General features: G+C 42.2%; 2 protein-coding genes across 4 annotated transcripts; one reads left to right on the forward strand and one right to left on the reverse strand.

Moving 5' to 3' along the window:
• Window positions 1–2,708: 2,708 nt before the first annotated feature.
• On the forward strand, window positions 2,709–9,964 carry LOC109872065 (bcl-2-related ovarian killer protein homolog A). Of its 2 annotated transcripts, none has more exons than XM_020463166.2 (5): window positions 2,709–3,158; window positions 3,629–3,941; window positions 4,914–5,042; window positions 7,980–8,143; window positions 8,731–9,964. In XM_020463166.2, exons 2-5 carry the CDS (start codon window positions 3,734–3,736, stop codon window positions 8,854–8,856), a joined length of 627 nt encoding a protein of 208 aa, XP_020318755.1. In that variant the 5' UTR covers window positions 2,709–3,158; window positions 3,629–3,733; the 3' UTR covers window positions 8,857–9,964. The 2 variants fall into 2 exon arrangements, with proteins under 2 accessions (XP_020318755.1, XP_031662942.1); XM_031807082.1 differs by having other exon boundaries at window positions 2,759–3,158; window positions 8,701–9,964.
• On the reverse strand, window positions 9,965–18,328 carry thap4 (THAP domain containing 4). 2 transcript variants are annotated; one of them, XM_020463167.2, is made up of 5 exons: window positions 18,086–18,328; window positions 14,905–15,058; window positions 11,301–11,410; window positions 10,730–10,833; window positions 9,965–10,366 (listed from the first exon to the last, which is right to left on the reverse strand). In XM_020463167.2, the coding sequence occupies exons 1-5, from the start codon at window positions 18,108–18,110 to the stop codon at window positions 10,250–10,252; spliced, it is 510 nt and encodes a 169-aa protein (XP_020318756.1). In that variant the 5' UTR covers window positions 18,111–18,328; the 3' UTR covers window positions 9,965–10,249. The 2 variants fall into 2 exon arrangements, with proteins under 2 accessions (XP_020318756.1, XP_031662943.1); XM_031807083.1 differs by having other exon boundaries at window positions 14,905–15,149; window positions 18,086–18,258.
• Window positions 18,329–22,208: the final 3,880 nt, after the last annotated feature.

The following is a 22,208-nucleotide window of genomic DNA, read 5'->3' on the forward strand; positions in this document are numbered from 1 at the left end:
CATCGATTTGCCCAATGGCAATAAAATAAAATGTCATGATGAAACACCTACCATGTACCTATGAAAAAAAAAGTTTGTCCTCTGTAGTTGCGTGCCTTTTGTTTGTTTGCTGAAATGCATACTTTTCAATATACGTTAATCAAATACAACCACTGACTTTTTGCTCGTTTCTGTTTCATGAAGATGGCAACCAGTGGAGGCTACTGAGGGGAGGACGGCTCATAATAATGGCTGGAACGTAGCAAATGGAATGGCTTCAAACACATTGAAACCATGTTTGATGTATCTGATACCATTCCACTGATTCCGTTTCAGCCATTACCACGAGCCCGTTCTCCCCAATTAAGCAGCCACCAACCTCCTGTGATGGCAACTCAGCGCGAATGTGCATGTGTCAATTTAATTCCCGATGACGTTTGTAAATGAAACCTAGGCTATAAAATGATTGTAATATGTACAAAAAAGTATATTTCTACAACAACAAAAATATCTCTCATAGTTATTTATCAGTATCTCTGGACAGAAAATGTGCCAAGTCAATAAAGTTATGTGCCAAATTTTGTGTTTACTGGCACCTGCTTCTGCTGGGTGAAATTTGAAATAATTTCCACACTGCGACGTAGGGCTACATGATATTGGCAAAACATCTAGGCTTTACATTTAACCAAATGTTTCAATTGCGATTTAGATCATAACACTTGGTTAAGCTGTTGGAAACATGGACAAATAATGATTATTTTAAATCCGTAGTTATATTAATAGTGGGAACTTTGAATACAGTGTTTGACATGACAACGAATGAAAACGCCAGAGAGGAAATATTGTGACAGGGTAGGAACCAAAGTGTCAATCAGTGTTTCTTTTTGGGAAGAATTATGTGAGGTGTTATGTCTTGTTGGAGGCGGAACCTTGGTCAGTTTAACTAGGAAAATGCCACCTTTGTCAAGCTACACTATAAAAGTTTGTGGACACCCCTTCACATTAGTGGATTTGGTTAGTTCAGCCACACCTGTTGCGGACAGGTGTATAAAATTGAGTACAGGTCCATGCAATCGCCGAATACAAACATTAGGAGAAGAATGGCCTTACTGAAGAGCTCAGTGACTTTCAACGTGGCACCGTCATAGAATGCCACCTTTCCAACAAGTCAGTTCGTAAAATTTCTGCCCTGCTAGAGCTGCCCCTGTCAACTGTAAGTGCTGTTATTGTGAAGTGGAAACCGGTGCCCCGGTTTATTGACTCTGTACCTGTACCCCCCTGTATATAGTCTCGCTATTGTTATTTTACTGCTGCTCTTTTGTTACTTTTATTTGTTATTCTTATCCATATTTTTTTTTAAACTGCATTGTTATTTAGGTGCTCATAAGTAAGCATTTCACTGTAAGATCTACACATGTTGTATTCAGTGTGGTGTGGTGTGAAGCTCGCTGCCATTGGACTATTTGTCTGGAGTGATGAATCTCAGTTCACTATCTGGCAGTCCGAAGGACTAATCTGTGTTTGGCGGATGTCAGGAGAGCGCTAACTGCCCGAATACATAATGCAAACTCTAAAATGTGGTGGAGGAGGAATAATGGTCGGGGACTGTTTTTCATGGTTCAGGCTAGGTCCCTTAGTTTCAGTAAAGGGAAACCTTAATGCTACAGAATAGAATGGCATTTGAGATGATTCTGTCCTTCTAACTTTGGGAAAAAAGTTTGGGGAAGGCCCATTCCTGTTTCAGCATGACAATGCCACCCATGCACAAAGCGAGGTCCATACAGAAATGGTTTGTCGAGATCAGTGTGGAAGAACTTGACTGGCCTGCACAGAACCCTGACCTCAACTCCTACGGACACCTTTGGGATGAATTGGAACGCCGACTGTGAGCCAGGCCTAATCGCCAAACATCAGTGCCTGACCTCACTAATGTTCTTGTGGCTGCGCCAATGTTCCAACATCTAGTGGAAAGGAGCTGATCATCTATTTACATTGATAGAAGTGGTTTGGACTCATGTTTGATTTGTTTTAAGTACTGTCCATACTTTTAAATTACTGTATGTGACTGGCCCCTGTGTGTTAGGCAAACACAATAACTTCTACACTACAGAAACTGAAAGAGAGGAGGGGTAGAAGTAGTTATCCCAAATGAAATCCCTACCCTGATATAAGTCAATTGCTGCATCTACATCTGGTTTATTTGTATAGCCTACATTTGGGGTTTAGAGAGCATGTCATTTGCTCATAAAGAGGTGGATTTTATTTCTAAGCATTCTAACCCCTGTATGTGTATTAGGATTTATTACGGATCCCCATTAGTTCCTGCCAAGGTAGGAGCTACTCTTCCTGGGGTCCAGCAAAATGAAGGCATTTATAAACAATTACAAGCATTAATTTACACTACTCTACTACCACATATCTACAACACAAATTCCAAGTGATTTGAAGGTGCTCCACTCTTGGCGTCTCTGTCGTTTTGGTCAATTTAAATATAGAGATAATAAGGCTTAACAATGGGAACGGTGCCACGGGTGCTCAATATCCTGAAATGTTTTATAGCTACTAGGCTTATGATAATAATTTTATTGAGTTTCAGCCAGGTTAGCCTATTTATTTTATGTAGCCTAGTTTTTCCCTTAATTTAAATAAAAATGTGAATGAAATTTCTTGAGATAAGCAAGAAATATGATCAAATGAATGTTCAAATGAATATTCATGCCTTTTAGGTTAAAGAAGACAACAACACATTTAGGATGTAAAGTTTATGAACCGGGCCAACGATCGTTGAGCACTGCGCCCGGTGAAGAGGGTGGGGCATGAAAAGACGCACTCTTTGGCTGCGCTTCGCGTCATCTCAACCCAAATAATTAGCTATAGAAGGAAAGCGAAGAGTGGACCTACCGTTTTCTATGGATTTGGTCTGCACACGAAGTACTGTCTAGTAGCTACATTTGTTAAAATGGCTTGTTTTCTGTGTTTATTGTAAAAGGTCGCGCGCGCAAGAAAAGGAATTTCATCAACGATTTTTGCGTTGAGATTGCGTTGTTTCTTAAAATTGTGACGGTATGCAGACAGGATTTGTAATTTGAGCACTGTATTCGAGAGTACTTTCCCGAAGGGATATACATGTTTTACTTTGGCACCCAAGGAATGATTTGAATCCAATCAAAATGGCATCGGTAAGATCACTGTGATGCGTGTCTTTCAGCAGGTGTCGGAATATTCTATATCAATTTAGGACGATACTCTTAATACCTATAGGTTACTAGGTTTGATCGAGGATTAATAATGAGTAATTGATACGACAATAGTATTTTACTAGTTTCTCAGCCTATATAAATTGGTCTATATCTAGTCAAATGAACGAGGGGAAATTCACTAGGCTATTCTAGCTTGACATATCTTTCGTACATATATATGGATATTAAATAATTGTAGACCTATGATAATTGTCGGTCTTGGCTATGCTTCTATGGCAAATTTGTGAATCATACAACCTACTTGGAGTTACATAACAAAGTGGTTAATTAAATGTAAGATTTTTAATGCATTTTGACCATTCTTATTTGTATTTAATTAAAAATATATATTTTGTTAACATGTAAACTGTTTGTGATAGGCCTAACTTTTTTAAATGTATTTTTAACAGATTTAAAGATTATCTTCATTTTGGGAGCTGCTGCTGAGCAGAACCACTCAGGCACTGATACACTGAAGTGGTCAGGTTTTTCCTAATCAGAATCCTGCTTGGGAGATGGAGGTGATTCGTCGCTCTTCTGTGTTTGCAGCGGGGGTGATGGAGGCCTTTGATCATTCCCCGTCAGACAAAGAACTGGTGTCCAAGTCCAAGGCACTGTGTAGGGACTACATACACTCTAGGCTCAACCTCTATGGGCTAGGCTCGTCCAAAACTCAGGTGGACTCAACGCTTTGTGATGTGGCTGCTGTTCTTCTCTGTCTCGGTAAGAACCTGTGGCAAACCGTTACATGTGAAACTTCACATAAAAAATAGCCTACTTTCTGTTGAGAATCCCTATGTTCCACTGAATAGATATGGTAAACACTGTACTGGATTTGTCCACCACGTGTATATCAGTGGCTTGCCTTGAGATTAAGGACTGACATGCATGACCCAGAATGCTATTAAAACTGGCTGGCAGTCCGAGGTGAGGGCAATCAAGCTACTGAATGGTTCAGTTTGGTATGCTAATTGAGACAGGTGAGATGACACTTACATACCCCACAGGCCCCTCTTGTTCATCATCTATATTTACTAAATGGGTTGTGCAGGACCTGTCTGGACACACTGGTGGGCTATGGCTGATTTGTTCAGCTTGGGTTGGTTTGTGGCCAAGACAATATATTTGTTTACTTTGTTGATCACAATACATCTCTAAAAGCTTGGTCACAGAGCCAAAACGTTTGGGGGAAAACTGATTTAGGATAACCAGACTGGTCATAGAAACTAACGCCCCTGTGGTTCAATGACTGCCCCTTATTAGACAGTGAAACAATCTGCAGTTGCTGCATCCATTTTGGATGTATAAATTAATGATATGTATCCATTGATTCTTGAAGAATATAACTTTTAAATAAAGGCCTCATGAGCTTTATAAGTGTTTGTTTTTTTCTCCAATGTTTGTAAACAAAGTAGATGTTAAAACACTATATAGCCTCAACATGATTTAAACTATAGGTTTGATATCATGGCTGGTCAGTCCTTGCATCCATAGCTCTGTCTAAGAATTTGAGCGATTACATTTCTCCAGCCCTATCATCCCTCAGCTTTTTACCGAAACAGGCGGGGAGGCACTTTATTGTTTCAATTACGGATTGCCACTTTGTCATTAATTGGGTTGATAGACCAGTCATGCTTTCTCAGTGCTATCCTGTTCCTAAATGTTCAGCCTTGTGGTCGCCCCTGGTTTTCCTAGGTGATGAGCTGGAGTGCATGCGGCCCAGTGTCTACCGGAACGTGGCGAGACAGCTCAACATCTCAGTATCCATGGAGACCATGGTTTCTGATGCCTTCGTTGCCGTGGCAACAGAGATATTCGCAGCAGGTGAACAACTTCAAAGGGTTGGGGGTTGATGTTGCACAAGCTGACCAGGGCCAGGCCTGATTTTTGGCAACACACAAGAACATCAGGTGTCTGGAACAACTGTCCTATTCCGTCACTGGTACATGCAGTCTCTGCTGTGTAAAAGCATCACACAGTAGCCTACGTCTTTATTTTCTTTACATCATGTTTTTCTGTCTATTGGACAGAGGCAAGTTGAAATTTTGACAAAAACATGCATTTATCTTTTATCTAACGGCTCACATTACGTCACTAGTACACACAGTTTCTGCTATGGATCATGTCACTAAAGAGCGAAAAGGTAATTCAATGCCATACATGAATTACTGCTACAGTACAGCATGGGTCCCCTGGACTGCATTAATAATATGTCGCTCAAACTTGGCTCTGTGTCTGGAAAGATAAAAATAGCCTACATTCGAAAGCAATTTTCGGGCAGGCATTTAGGCAGAACTGTGACTGTTTTGATGTCACCAGAGGCATTTTGGAACACCGTGGGATTCCTCCAGACAGAAAAACAAACCTTTGACCAAGACAACGTTGGTCTTTTGGGATGTGGTGTTAAACGGCAGTATATTTATTAGACTAACAAAAAGATTAGCAAGATTCCTTACATGTAATGATTGCAAAAGAGATGAATGAGTAATGATTTAATTGTCAATCAAATGCTGCACTCAGAATAATGGATTGTAATGGATCAAAATCTCAACTCTGATCATGATCTGTAATTTAAAAAACTATTGAAATGAAGTGTTTCAACTTCCAACCATAGACCATTATGACATCATTGGATTCCATTCGATAAGGAAGTGCTTTGGCTAGACGTTCCGTGTAACCTCGCCTCTCGTCTTTTACTCATTGCCAAGTGCACAAACTAATCTTGCTTCCTCAATGTCCCCGATTTCTCTCTCTTCCCTTCTACCCCTTCTTCCTCCATCTTCTCCTTATCCCCAGACAATCTATTCTTGGCTGGGTCATCTCACGTCAGGGTCAGATCTCTGTAGGGAGTTAGACGACGTGAGTAACTCCCTGTCCCAGAGGGAGTTAGCTTGTTTAAGCCTTCCCTGAGGTCCATAGATCCCTAGAACCAGGTCATAGGTCAGTCAGTGAAGGCAAACAAAAAAGGCTTAAAGGAGGCTAATGCCATTAGCCTTCTTGTTGCATCACAGTCATATGAATAACTCCTGTTAGTTTGCTTCCTGTGAGCAACAGGTGTGCATTTCTTTGTTTATTTTTTTATATGTTTTAAAGCTCTTGTGGAAAATAGTAGAAAAATTAATGTAAATAATGATTATGAAAAATGGCGTTAGGTACCCCAGCGGTTAAGAGCATTGGGCCAGTAACCGAAAAGTTGCTGGTTCGAATCCCTGAGCTGATTAAGTGAAAAATGTGTCTATGGCTTTGAGCAAGCACTTAACCCTAATCACTCCTGTAAGTCTCTCTGGATAAGAGTGTCTCCTAAATGACTATAATGCAAAGAAAGAAGCAGTACTGCAGTGTGACTTCATCTATAAATATGGGCCAATGGCTCTTCTCTAAACGCTGATGAAGGATGCCACCGGAACGCATTAGTTCTGACCTCTGATGCAAAAAATATATACATCAAAGCAGACTATTTCAGTGAGTGCAGGTTTTTCCGTTCTTCAAGCATCAGTCATGACTGATGAGGCTGACAGCCAAACGGCTTTACTAGGAAACTAATGACCATTTCTTTGATGTAGAGCTCTGATGCGACCGCAACCGTCTTGCTCTTTCTCTCTGGATAATGGACATACTGTACAGTTGACTTCTGAAGTATGCAATGTCTTGGGACTATCTCTGCACTAGACTGCAGCATGTAGAAGTAGAGCAATTTAAAATAATGTACAATGGAGTCTGAAATCGACACCCATAAATGTGCAAACATTTTCAATACTTCAAACCACAGGTTTTCAAGTCCGGAGAGTGTAGACTGAAATGTCAAAGCAAAATGTTGATTTTTGTTGCCAATTAACCATGTCTTTGTAGGTTTTGACACGTTTCTGGGGTTATTGTCTGGAAGAGTTTCAGCCGCCTGGTAGCGGCAACCAGGTTTTTGGCTAAAATGTCCTGGTACTGGGTAAAGTTCATGACGCCTTTGACCTTAACAAGGGACACAGGACCGACCAGTGGAAGCAAAATAGCCCCCTAACATCAAAGATCCACCACCCTATTTTACAGTAGGTATGTGGTTATTTTCTGCTCATGTATTCTTATTGCGACGCCAAACCCACCACTGCTCTGCACGACCAAAGAGTATTTTCTTGACATCCAACAAATATAAATGCCTGTTTGCTAAATGGCATTGGCACATGGATTTGAACTGGAGCTTTTGGTCACGGCAGGAAAATAGAGCTCATATGGTCATTGGCATTGTGAACTTTACCCAGTACCAGGAGGCTGAAACTTGGCTTTACACATCAAAATATGCAAATAAATGGTTTATTGGCCACAAAATCAACATTTTGCAATGGTCATCTCAGTCTCCGGACTTGAAATCCATTGAAAACCTGCGGTTTGAATAGAAGAAGGCCCACCATAAGCTCAGATGAAGGACATCAAGGATCTGGAAGGATGGTCTAAGATCCATCACAGTGTTCTACAACTCATAAAACCATTTAGAAAAAGGTTCAGTGCAGTTAAGGCATTGAAAACGAGTGTCAATGTTTACCCCTACTTTTTGTTGTTGTTGATTGTATAATTAATCTTTCTCTGAGCAACTGTATTACTATAAAATATAAATGTCAATTTCGGACACAGTGTATTTGAATTGGGACCGGTGAACTGCCTCACCTGTTTTGATATGAGCTATGTTCTTTTCATTAATGTTGCAGTGTTGCATCGTGATCAACTAACCACAATCGACCAACTGATCCGTGATTCTCGCTCTCTCGTCCATAGGTATCACATGGGGGAAGGTGGTATCTATGTATGCCGTGGCTGGGGCTCTGGCGGTGGACTGTGTGCGACAGAACCAGCCAGCTACGGTCCAAACCATAGTGGACAGCCTGGGCCAGTTTGTCCGCAAGAACCTGGCACCTTGGCTGAAGAAACGCGGAGGATGGGTGAGTGGCTGGACTGTTGTTGTTGACCAAGGGACAGTTTTGTTTCGTAACAACCACATCGTTGTGGTTCTTCGAACACACCGACAGCGTCATTGCTCAAAATAGTATGCAACTTCATCAGGATATGTAAAGTTTAACATTCACCTTCTACGCATACATTTGTTCGACAAATCCTATGTATGCACCACACCGAACGCGCTGCCTCTGCAACGCAATCTCAGCGTTTCATTGGAAATTAAAAGGTAATTGGTGTACCAAAATGCAATGACGCTGTCGGTGTATTCGAAGCAGGATGCTTATTGAAGCGCAGCAGACCTTCCCCTCAATGTAGTTTTTTGAAGGATGCAGAGTTTAGCCTATGCTGCCCTCTAGCGGTTCAGTGGAAATGTACGGGCAACATTACCAGAGATTTTGGCTTCTCAATTGTCTTTTCTTGATTCCTTACATCGCCCTCCTTCAAATATCTTAGATCTACGGTTATTTTCCTGACCTTCAATGCATGTTGAGAAGGTGGTAAGGATGGAGGATGCAAAGAATGTCCTGACAGTTTCTCTTAGGTCACGTTGGAAATGCCTGTCTTTTTCCAGACGGACATCAAGAGGTGTGTGGTGAAGTTAGATGCCGTTCCTCAGACCCATTGGCTGTCTCCCATTGCCCAATCCTGCAAGCACTTTCTATCAACACTGTACATCTACATTATGAAGGAGCCATGAGACGTGGAAGAATTCAGGTTGAAAGAACACGCGCTTGAAGTCCTGACATTTTCTGGAAGATTGATTGGCTGTCTAAACAGTGACTTTCCTTCTTGCCAAGTACAAGTCACAGTATCACATTTGTACAATCAAACAATGACTGCTCTTCTTCCAAAGAGTAGTGAGTTAATTTAATGTGGGTAGTTCCACCAATTAGGTGCCCTTTTTAGTGCGACCTAATTTTAACTGTCATTAGAGCAGTGGATCAACTTAAGAAAATTCCACCCAAAGTCTTGGTATTTGTTTCATTAGACCATTGTTGAGTCCCAAAAGGTTTTGCATGTCAACAATAAAGTTTGATGTAGAACTTTCCAAATACAGAAATGTAGCCCGTATGATGCATCAGACTAGAAGTCAAAATGCTGAATGTCATTTTCCATGTGGTCTATATTAAAGGGCACTTCATTTAACAGGCTTTTAAAATTGAATTGGTGCACAATTAAAATATCAAAAGGGATGCAAAGAAACTTTGTGGAATGACCCATTCGCTTAAGATGATAAACTTTTGCTCAATGTACTTGTACAGAAGCATGTATCTTTCAGTGTCGTAATGCATTTTCCACTACTGTGTCGGAGTGAGTACTGTGGTAGGTGCTCATACCGCTGAAGTGAGATCCAGTCTGATACCTACAGCATATCATCTCTGGGACTTTACACTGAAGAAATTGACAATAAATCCAATGATTACAGTGGTGCAGCAAAACAGAGGACATGAATTGTATGATGAGCTATTAATGTTGTGGGATGCAACAGTCTAGCCAGGCTTTGCACACTTTACACTGCTGCATTTGCTAGGAACAGAACGGGGAGGGGGTTAACCTTGCATTTGTTTGTGTTTTGCTACGGTGTGCACTAATGAATACTCTCCCGTTGATTACAGGACAGAATTATGCCCATGGGGGATATTTTAGAATGTTGGATCTTTTTAAATCTTAATGTATTTTATTCAGATACTGTAGTGATGATTGAATCTTAAAGTATCTTTCCTGTGGTCCAGTTTACTTATTGTGCTGTATATACTTTCATATGCAAAATAAACTTTTAAACACTACAGGAGTGAAATCACCAATTAGATTATTTGTTTTTATTCCACTTATCCATTGGGTTCAATATAGCCTCTGAGAAAGACAACTTGATTATAGTAGCATTAAATTAAGGGCTGAACACACTTAAACATCACTTGTTACACAAGCAGCTGTCTTTTGGCACAATGACCACATCTAGAATCGGTTTATCCTCCCCAAACCCCAATGGGAGAAAACACAACACTAACCTAGATCAGCATTAATTAAGGGTCGGGAAAATCAAATTAACAAAGTCTAGTGCTTGTTATTACTCCGTCACCTCCTGGTGGTCAAGAGGAGCGGCGGTAGGTGATGTGCAAATGCTGCATAAGTGGCCCACCCTCCATCGCCATGGAGACAGTCTGCTCAAGCTTCCCATCCGGTCTCAGCTGGAACACTCTGGAAATCTGAGGGAGAGAACAGGAATCCATCAAATCCTAATTACTGTGGTTTAACCAGAGTAGTGCACTTGACACCAGAGAGTATCCAATTGGAAGAGAGCTTGTTAAATTCTGTAACACTATTGGATCTGTCAATTTTGTAAAACTTGACGTAACACATGTCAAGATTGAAAAGAACCAGAAAGTTGTAAGCAACTTGGCACAAGGTAGCTTCTAAGCCCAAGTCCTAAGCTCCTTGGTATTTACAGATCAGGAAATAGCAAAGCGGTAAGTTGTTTTTGGACCAACTATTGAATATCTATTAGGGAAATAGGCCAAATTTTGTTGGATCGAAAAGAGTATCAACAGACTGGAAAGTGGCAGTCTCACCTGCTGTACATGGGGTTCTTTAGCAAAGGAGGTTCTGGCCAGGGCATGGGTATGTAGAGTTAACTGCTGTCCAGTCAGGTCTCCTTCCTCAATCTCCACCAGGCCTGTAAAGAACTCCAGATTTATAGGAGGTTTGATCTCTCATGGACAGATCAATGCAAACACAACTGATACTGTCAAATCTGTTAATGGAATGATGAGCAGCAGTAGTTCTGGTGTTTTGTCACTGGTTATTTGGACAAAAAAAAGTGTTGGCATCTTTTGACATTTGGAGGGGACATTTGGCCATAACTTGCAAAGAGAGAGGGTGGAACTCATTCTGTTTCTGCTCCAGTTCTAGTAGCTTTTCATCTCTTCTCTCAATACGTATGGAACCAGAACTTAAAAATCGAGCCGCTGACTAATTACGTGAGACTTCAGATTTGGGTTATCTGAGATTAGAGGTTCAGACCTGGTTTAATAGCTTAGTTGAACAGATGAAAGGTTGCAGATTCAAGTCCCACTTGGGCAACGCTCTAAATGATCTGAAGGGTAAGTACAGGCCAGGTCTAAGCATTGAACAGTCTCGTACCTGAGTTCTGTGCTATAATGAAGGCTACTCTGTTGCCGCCTGGTTGTATTCTGATGAAGCCACACTCCCTGTGCATAGGTTTCTTATTCTCAGCATGGAATGCATTAAACCTGCAGAACAGGGGAAATAAATGTACACGTGATTATTATAACACTGTACGTTCATCCTAGCCCGGAAACACAATGTCGAATTTATTGTGGGGCATAAATTAGCATTTGGATCAGAAATTTCCTCATGACCTCTACGAGCCAGAATGTTGAATACAATTATATTTGGAACTTACTTTACCGGTTGTCCGTGTGGTTGGTCCTTTTGCAGGTAGGAATGAGAGACAATACATCCACAGGAAAGTTTGTAATTATACTTTTCAAAGCGCTGGAAGTGCGGAGGTTTCTATCAAAGATACTGGCCAAACTTGTGCACGTTTACATGGTTCTGCGCAAGCAAATATCAAAGGCGGCATTCAACAAACAGTACAAGAACATTAGCCAGCAGGAATCCTCTCATCCGAAAGCATATTGTCGCTGGAGATTTTAACTAGGGAGGAACCGATGACATTTTTGGCCAAAACCGATATTTTGCTTGCAAAAAAAACCAATACCGATAATCAATAACATTTTAGTGGCCTTAAGCATTCTAGTACAGTTAGTTTGTTGGCCTTTACCCATGTCCCTATTACCAGTAAAACAATCAAAACCAATTTCTTCATTTGTTCAGTCTCAATCAGGATTTCATCATACATGTCAAGCAGTGAAGTTTCAGCTCTGTCCATGGCCTCTTCCTCGGTACACACTCGGTGTCCTTTTCCATCTTGTCCAGCTGTCTAACATTTCATGTAAACCCTGCTTGTTTGCGTCGATGTAGAGGTCCTTGTATCGAGCATGGTGACGACAGTAAAGGAGGTTCTGAGAGAATGCCACCGAATTATTCACAGAGTACTTGTAGAGTACTTTTGCAAGTTAACCCCATGGTCTGTGTCGTCAGTTTTGTTGAGCAGGCGTTTAAATGCCATGAAAGAGGGTATCACGTCTGCTGCAGACGCAGTTGATGAACGCATTTCTCGAGTCAGTTGTTCGAATGGAGCGTGTTCAAGTTTCAAACAGGTTCTCAAATGCCATTTAAAATGGCAGCAGCGGTATGAGAACGAGGACATTGAGCATGCAATGCGGTTTTCCTCAGTATGAAATCCTCGTCGACCCACTGTGCTGTCAGACTCAGCATGCTCATGGAGCTGATATCGCTGGTCCAAATGAGAAGCTAATAGCAGTGAAGACCATAGCAAGTAGCTCATGGATATGAGTTTCAATAATACTGTGCAACTCCGGTAGGGTAACATCTGAAAAATAGCGTCTACTTGGTAGACTCGAGGTGCTCGACCAGTCGGCGAAAGCCAACATCATCCACAACAGAGAACGGTTGATTGTCAAGGGCAATGATTTCCATTATCTTGGCGTTGGATTTCGCCTTTGAGTTGTCTTGCTGAAATGTTCACTCTTTCAAATGACTGCTCGACTTGAACTTGTTGAAAGTGTGCGCTTAGTATTTTTCTGCTTTTGTTCTGTGTAGCGCAGTATTTTTCATGCAGTCATTACATCTACGTTATATAGGTATGCACGTCAGCTTTGACATCAGTATTAAGCTAGAAATCGGGCCGATGTTGACATTTATCTAATATCGTCAGATTCCAATATGCTTACCGATATCATGCATCCCTAATTTTAACCAAAATCTTCCAAAGTATCACCAACATGTATCCTAACCCATGATGCTTGACACCAAGCTCAAAGTCCTGGGTCTGGACAACACCCTCTGCAACTGGATCCTGGAGTACCTAATGGGCAAACCACAGGCTGAGGCTTGACAACAGCACCACACTACTCTTAACACAGGTGTGTCCTCAGTCCTCTGCTGTACTCCTGGTTCACCCACGACTGACTTTGTGCGACACCAACTCCGTTGATGACGCCACGGTTGTAGGCCTGATAACCAACAAGGAGTCAGCCTATAGGGAGGTGAGAACTGAACTGGCATTGAGGTACCAAGACAACAACCTCTCCCTCAATATCAGCAGAACAAAGAAGTTGACTGTTGACTTCCGAAAGCAAAGGGAACATGCCCGGATCCACATCAACAGGACTGCATTAGTCAGCATTTTCCACTGAGGACTTGACATGGACCAATAACACCACCAGTCAGGGGTGCAACAGCGCTGCGCTGCTACTTCCTAAGGCGGCTGAAATCATTTGACATGCCATCCCCCAGTCCTCTCCCAATACTACCGCTACACCATCAAGAGCATCCTGACCGGTTGCATCATGGCCTGGTACAGGAATTGCTCTGTCCACAACCGCAAGGCCCTCCAGCAGAGGGTGAAGTGCGTCACTGGGCCCGTGTTCCCACCCATCCAGGACATCTACTTGAAACAGTGCACGAGGAAGTCTCGCACATCATCAAGGACCCCACACACACCAGCTGTTCACTTCCTTACAGTCAGGCAGACGGTATCAGAGCATGAGGTCTGATAGAAACTGTCTCGGAGTCTGTTGGTATCTACAAACTGTCAGACTGCTGAACACTTGGTCAGTCCAGTTCACCTGCTGAGTCTCTGCACACATGCACTATACACTTGCCCCCCCAATTCCTGCCTTCCCCAAAACAATGTTTAAATATTGGACTATATTGGACTGGCCACCCCACATAGCCTGGTTCCTCTCTAGGTTTCTTCCTAGGTTTTGGCCTTTCTAGGGAGTTTTTCCTAGCCACCGTGCTTCTACACCTGCATTGCTTGCTGTTTGGGGTTTTAGGCTGGGTTTCTGTACAGCACTTTGAGATATCAGCTGATGTACGAAGGGCTATATAAATAAATTTGATTTGATTTATAAAATTGTTCCTGTATTTTATTTATTCTATTCAGCCATTTACTTTGTTCATATTCTTATCTATTGTTATTTCTTATTGTTGCATTGTCAACAAGGAACCTGCAAGTAAGCATTTCCTTGGGCGATGTTTACCATGTAGAGAGCTTGGGACTAAGGTTCTATCTGCATTTTTGTCCAAATGTTATTGACAGCCTAGTTCAAATGTTCTCTACCAATATAGTACTCAATACCCATTCATGTTTGATAAATTCAAGATAAAAATGGCTGACACTTCAGAAATTTAAAGCCAATTATCTCAGTCATCCTTTTTTGCATAAAAGTTTATGTAATTCTACTTTCCTGTGGATATGTCTCACACACCAACCTGCAAAAGGACCAACCACACAGACAACAGGTAAAGTCAATCCAAATATAACTTGTTTCATCATTCTGGCTTGTAAAGGTTGTGAGAGGAAACTTCCCTGACCCAAACACTCATTTATGCCAGATGTTGAATCCAAAACAATTAGTCATTTAGCTGAGGCTTTTATCCAAAGCAACTTATGTCAAATGTATGCACGCATGACTATGTATGGTCATTACTGGCGCACTACTATACCAACTGAGCTAGAAAGGACATGATTTTAAAACATCATAGCAGGCTAAGCGCAACATTGACACTCTCCTTGTGTAGTGTGATTTATGTTAGGCCTGCTGTACCCTAGTCAGCTGTCAGTCCAACTCACATGAAGTTGATGACTGGTTGGCCCACATGGGAGAAGTGCAGTCTCTCGTTGTAGCGGAAAGGCGGTATGGAGGAGAATGAGCCCTCTCCTGGCTCATCGGACTCCCAGACCCCGAGAAGCCAGTCCAATGCCAGCAGCGCAGGGTTCAGCTCAGCTATGGGAGAACACAAGGGCTTCATATAGGGGACAGTCATTTGCGTAGGCCTAGCCAGACAACCACGGCGCGTATCCAATGTCGACGTAGCCTATGAGCACACAACAAAAACTCAGTCGCTTGCCACTTCAGCTCCACTATACATACGGGTTGCGTTGCTTTACTGTTAAATGTTGCTAGTGGTTGTACTAAATGATCCTACAATTACACAAGTTGTTTTTGTTTACATTGTGATAGTAGCTTATTGACGTCATAAATCTTAGTAAAATAACCAGTGGTGTATAGTCGAGGTCATATGCAACCAATATGTACTTTATTTAAATACACTAAATACAACACATGCGTGCCAGCCAGCAAGAATTGAACCTTGGCGATTCTTGAGCATTCACTCAGTCAGATGTTTCACCGGAAGTACAAATGTGAAGCATCTGCTTGGCGTTGCCACTCACTACCAAATATTCATTATTAATTTTGGTTGCCTATCCTGACGTGAAGTTTGTTCTATAGAAAGTATTTGACTCGAGCCACAAAATTAAGGAAATTAGAAGGGGGGGGGGGGGGGGGTTCAGGAAGGCTATTTTCTTGCCTGACGACCCCCCCCCCCCCCCCCCCGTAATGATTAGACTCTAGTCACAAGGATGTGGTTATTTCAGCAATAATAGTTCAGAGCCTCCCACTGTTCTTGCTACCCATCCCATCGTGCTTTCCTACATTTTTTATATTTTTTAGACTGTCTTAGTTTAAGAACCTTAATAGAAAAATAATACATTTAAAAATGTACTCTGGGCAAAAAAATTCAAATATACACATCAACATGAGTGCATTTTCATAATCACCTCCACCGTCCTCATCAACCCTCAATTGGACACCCCCAGCACCTCCACCATCCCCATCAACACCTCAATAGGACATCCCCAGCACCTCCACCATCCCCATCAACACCTCAATAGGACACCCCCAGCACCTCCACCATCAACACCTCAATAGGACATCCCCAGCACCTCCAACATCAACAGGACACCCCAGCACCTCCACCATCCCCATCAACAGGACACCCCCAGCACCTCCACCATCAACACCTCAATAGGACACCCCCAGCACCTCCACCATCCCCATCAACAGGACATCCCCAGCACCTCCACCATTCCCCATCAACACCTCAATAGGACACTCCCAGCACCTCCACCATCAACCCTCAATAGGACACACCCAGCACAATCAACTCTCAATAGGACACACCCAGCACCTCCACCATCAACCCTCAATAGGACACACCCAGCACAATCAACCCTCAATAGGACACACCCAGCACCTCCACCATCAACCCTCAATAGGACACTCCCAGCACCTCCACCATCCCCATCAAAACCTCAATAGGACACCCCCAGGCAAGAAAATAGCCTTGCCGAAATCCCCGTTCTAATTTCCTTAATTTTGTGGGTAGAGTCAAAAATTCTGTGGCAAACAGAGTCAAATTATTTCTGTAGAACAAACTTCACATAGGCAACCGAAATTAATAATTAAAGTGTGTTATATTAAAACCGAGGGAGTAAAATGCAGGCAAGCAAGACACATTTTAGAACGACTAGTCAAATAAGACATGGAGAGATTAAGAATTTTGGCAAAGACATTTATTTATAGACTAATACACTTGAAACAAATAGCCAAACCGAAGACAGTGTCTTCGATCAAATGATCAAAGGACATTAAAAAAAATGAAACGCAAAAAAAAAATGAAACGCAGCCTAACGTGATCAGAAACCTCAACTAGCAAGCAAGTCGGAGCAATCGAAGAATTGAGTGGCAGGGGGAGCTTTCCGGTACAACACCCGCAGTGGGAGAAGATGGCGTTAGATGGATTTTGGCCGACGTTATGCAAATTCTCATCGATTAAACATTTGACCTCAATACATTTTATGTTTCCAAAACTACAGTATAATATGTTATGAACAGAGTGAACTACGTTTTGTAGACTTTACCCTTTGCCAAAGTTTTAATTTGGCGTTCTTCAGAAGTAATGCAAGGGCGAATTGATGTATTGCACAGCACACGTCAGTGTAGACGTACCCTATTGGAAATAAGCAAATGTGGGCCAATGCTAGAACGAGCCAATAGGATCTCACTAGGTTGTGCTTGGCTCGCCCACCTACTTGCGTTTTATTTATTTAACTAGGCAAATCAGTTAAGAACAAATTCTTATTTACAATGACGGCCTACCGGGGAATAGTGGGTTAACTGCCTTGTTCAGGGGCAGAACGACAGATTTTTATCTTGTCAACTCGGTGATTCTAACTACATCTGTTCTGCCAACACAGTACAATGTGTAGTTCTCACTCACTAATCCAAGGTTACGCGTACTACACGTACTATATGAATGGTGTGATGATATTTACCTTTTACAGTGGGGTGATTGTAGTCTAATCGGGTGGATTAATTTGCTACCATTGGAAATGACTGGCCGTGGTCCATCTTGGGTTAGTTATAAAATAACTTTGGTTTAGCCCGAGAAAACAATCTCAGGACAGGATATAGCTGGGCGCACTTGCTACTAGGCTAATTCAGGACGCTTTCATGCCTTGATGTAAGGAGCTGGCGGCAAAACGTTTGATTAAACAAGTCAGAGACGAACAAATGCATCAAATGACATATTTAAAGAGAGCGAATAGATATACAATCCCTAAATCAACTAACTGGCAATAGTAAAACAAAAGTTTAAAACGATTGAGTCTAATCTAGAAAATGAATAGTGAAGTCGCCCGATGGTTGAAGTGTAGAAGGGCCATAAGGAAATTTATAAAATGTGTTTCTTGGGCCGTTATCGATATCATGAATCTAACCTTATAGCCAACCTACATAAAGCGCAATGTCGCAAGTGTTATTTGTAAAAACTAAATAAAGTAAAGCTAGATCTATCGAGTTGGTATGCTGTTGACATTGAATATACATGTATAGAGAGTAGGCTAAGTAAGCAGTTCAAGGATAAAATGTTTCACCGTTGTAATTAGATTGTAAAAAAAAAATGCTTACCTGACTGGTGAAAAGGGCACGCCATTGCAAGGTTGTCTTATTCAAAGTATTTCATTATGTTAGAAAAGACCAATCTTTTGCGATGCAGTGAAATGGTGCATATAATACTGCGACAATATTATTCTCAGGCTGTCATATTACTTACGCCCCCCTTTTTCACAGATGATTCTTCTTCTGTGGGGTTTATCGGCGGTTGGCATCCAACGTTATGGTGCATTACCGCAACCTACTGTACTGGAGTGTGGGCTAGAGACAGGGAGAAACGAAATCCTGCCAGCCCCGTTGCTCTTAAAAAATAGAACATATTTGAGGATATATCTAATGACGTTCTACTCCATATACAATTCAACTAATTTCCTGTATCCCCTTCTCCCTCATACCAGATCTCAGCCTCTCCCTTTCCCTCTGATACTGCCCACACTGTAGCATTACATGCTCCACTGTTGCTATTTCCTGGCAATAATCACACTTTCCTGTTGGATCCTTTCCTATCACATTTAAGGACTTATTCAACTGGCTTTGTCCCACCCTTAATCTTGTAAAAAATAGCCTCCTTTCTTCTGTCCCTTCCTGCCGTCCTCCCCTCCCTGACTTTCCTCTGTACTTGAAATAAACTCAGCAAAAAAGAAACATCTTCTCACTGTCCACTGCGTTTATTTTCAGAAAGCTTAACATGTGAAAATATTTGTATGAACATAACAAGATTCAACCTCTGAGACATAAACTGAACATTTCCACAGACATGTGACCAACAGAAATCGAATATTGTGTCCCTGAACAAAGGGGATGGGGGTCAAAATCAAAAGTAACAGTCAGTATCTGGTGTGGCCACAAGCTGCATTAAGTACTGCAGTACATCTTCTCCTCATGGACTGCACCAGATTTGCCAGTTCTTGCTGTGAGATGTTACCCCACTCTTCCACCAAGGCACCTGCAAGTTCCCGGACATTTTCTTGGGGGAATTGCCCTAGCCCTCACCCTCCGATCCAATAGGTCCCAAACGTGCTCAATGGGATTGAGATCCGGGCCTTTCGCTGGACATGGCAGAACACTGACATTCTTGTCATGCTGGAGGGTCATATCAGGATGAGCCTGCAGGAAGGGTACCACATGAGGGAGAAGGATGTCTTCCCTGTAACGCACAGCGTTGAGATTGCCTGCAATGACAACAAGCTCAGTCCGATAATGCTGTGACACACCGCCCCAGACCATGACGGACCCTACACCTCCAAATTGATCCCGCTCCAGAGTACAGGCCTCGGTGTAATGCTCATTCCTTTGACGATAAACGCAAATCCGACCATCACCCCTGGTGAGACACAACCGCGACTCGCCAGTGAAGAACACTTTTTGCCAGTCCTGTCTGGTCCAGCGACAGTGGGTTTGTGCCCATAGGCGACGTTGTTGCCGGTGATGTCTGGTGAGGACCTGCCTTAAAACAGGTACAAGCCGTCAGTCCAGCCTCTCTCAGCCTATTGAAGAAAATTGTACTTCATAACAAAAGTATATTTCCCCCGTTTTTCCATCTTCTCAACATAAAAACAGTTAAAGAGGAAATCGAATCCTATGCTGCCTGAATGGATAGTGTTTTAGGTACAACCGGTCCATGAGGGATACAAATGTTTCGCATACAATGCGTTTGAACGGTAAGCTGAAATGACTAAATATTGGCATCTGCCGGCCTTTGGGTTAAACCTTATTAGTGTTGAACAGGTAGAAAAGATTAAATCACCCATTAGTTCTCAAAAAGAAAGGAGGACCAAGGCACTCTTCATATAATTAATTAAAATGCCTTTATTTGTATGGCATGTTCAATGGAAACAAAGTTTTAAAAACTCTGAAGCATTTCGGCTGCTCTGCCTTTGTCAGGCATGTTCAATGGAAACAAAGTTTTAAAACTCTGAAGCATTTCGGCTGCTCTGCCTTTGTCAGGGAATAAGTACAAAGTTATGATACTACATTCGTGGCCAAAAGTTTTGAGAATGACACAAATATTCATTTTCACAAAGTTTGCTGCTTCAGTGTCTTTAGATATTTTTGTCAGATGTTACTATGGAATACTGAAGTATAATTACAAGCATTTCATAAGTGTCAAAGGCTTTTATTGGCAATTACATGAAGTTGATGCAAAGAGTCAATATTTGTAGTGTTGACCCTTCTTTTTCAAGTCCTCTGCAATCCGCCCTGGCATGCTGTCAATGAACTTCTGGGCCATATCCTGACTGATGGCAGCCCAGTCTTGCCTAATCAATGCTTGGAGATTGTCAGAATTTGTGAGTTTTTGTTTGTTCACCCGCCTCTTGAGGATTGACCACAAATTCTCAATGGGATTAAGGTCTGGGGAGTTTCCTGCCCATGGACCCAAAATATTGATGTTTTGTGCCTTATGGCAAGGTGCTCCATCATGCTGGAAAAGGCATTGCTCGTCAACAAACTGTTCCTGGATGGTTGGAAGAAGTTGCTCTCGGAGGATGTGTTGGTACCATTCTTTATTCATGCCTGTGTTCTTAGGCAAAATTGTGAGTGAGCCCACTCCCTTGGCTGAGAAGCAAACCAACACATGAATGGTCTCAGGATGCTTTACTGTTGGCATGACACAGGGCTGATGGTGGCGCTCACCTTGTCTTCTCCGGACAAGCTTTTTTTCCAGATGCCCCAAACAATGGGAAAGGGGATTCATCAGAGGAAATGACTTTACCCCAGTCCTCAGCAGTCCAATCCCTGTACCTTTTGCAGAATATCAGTCTGTCCCTGACGTTTTTCCTGGAGAGAAGTGGCTTCTTTGCTGCCCTTCTTGACACCAGGCCATCCTCCAAAAGTCTTCGACTCACTGTGCGTGCAGATGCACTCCCAACTGCCTGCTGCCATTCCTGAGCAAGCTCTGTACTGGTGATGCCCCGACCCCGCAGCTGAATCAACTTTAGGAGATGGTCCTGGCACTTGCTGGACTTTCTTGGGCGCCCTGAAGCCTTCTTCACAACAATTGAACCGCTCTCCTTGAAGCTCTTGATGATCCGATAAACGATTGATTTAAGTGCAATCTTACTGGCAGTAATATCCTTGCCTGTGAAGCCCTTTTTGTGCAAAGCAATGATGATAGCACGTGTTTCCTTGCAGGTAACCATGGTTCACAGAGGAAGAACAATGATTCCAAGCACCACCCTCCTTTTGAAGCTTCCAGTCTGTTATTCAAACTCAATCAGCATGACAGAGTGATCTCCAGCCTTGTCCTTGTCAACACTCACACCTGTGTTAATGAGAGAATCACTGACATGATGTCAACTGGTCCTTTTGTGGCAGGGCTAAAATGCAGTGGAAATGTTTTTTTGAGATTCAGTTCATTCGCATGGCAAAGAGGGACTTTGCTATTAATTGCAGTTCATCTGATCCCTCTTCATAACATTCTGGAGTATATGCAAATTGACATCATTCAAACTGAGGCAGCAGACTTTGTGAAAATTCATATTTGTGTCATTCTCAAAACTTTTGGCCACGACTGTACAATGTCCTCTTTTGAACAGCTTTTTCCAATCAACCCTGATTTGAAGAGGGAGTGGTTACATAATTCATTGGACAACACCTAGTAAGCAAAACTATACACATTAAAAAGTGAAATACTGTAGATATGTTATCAAAAATGCAACTCTTAGCTAGAAGCATCATAACCCCTAGAAAGATGGTTCTAACCTTGAATATGACTGGGCAAAGTAGTAAGAATAGGAGAGCCATCTATTTGATAGTACTGTACTCGATCACAGCAAACAAGGACCACAACAGTCTAAACATAGCTGAGGGCAATAGAGCAATATGTCCACTAGATGTCAGCAAAGGGAACTATCACGACCTGACAGGAAAGGTGAGAAATCCATATCTTCATTTAAACCAGGGTACTTAGTGGCCTGTAGTTTGTAAATCCATATCTTCATTTAAACCAGGGTACTTAGTGGCCTGTAGTTTGTAAATCCATATCTTCATTTAAACCAGGGTACTTAGTGGCCTGTAGTTTGTAACGTTCCCATTGGTTTAGCTATGTAAGACGGCCCCCTTTTCTAATTGAGGCCGGAACATGATCAATACCCACAGCTTGCAGGGAGGCAGGGTTGCCATGGTGTAAGGACTTGTA

Source organism: Oncorhynchus kisutch, linkage group LG27, assembly GCF_002021735.2.
Source record: "Oncorhynchus kisutch isolate 150728-3 linkage group LG27, Okis_V2, whole genome shotgun sequence".
In the NCBI taxonomy this organism is placed as follows: Eukaryota; Metazoa; Chordata; class Actinopteri; order Salmoniformes; family Salmonidae; genus Oncorhynchus; species Oncorhynchus kisutch.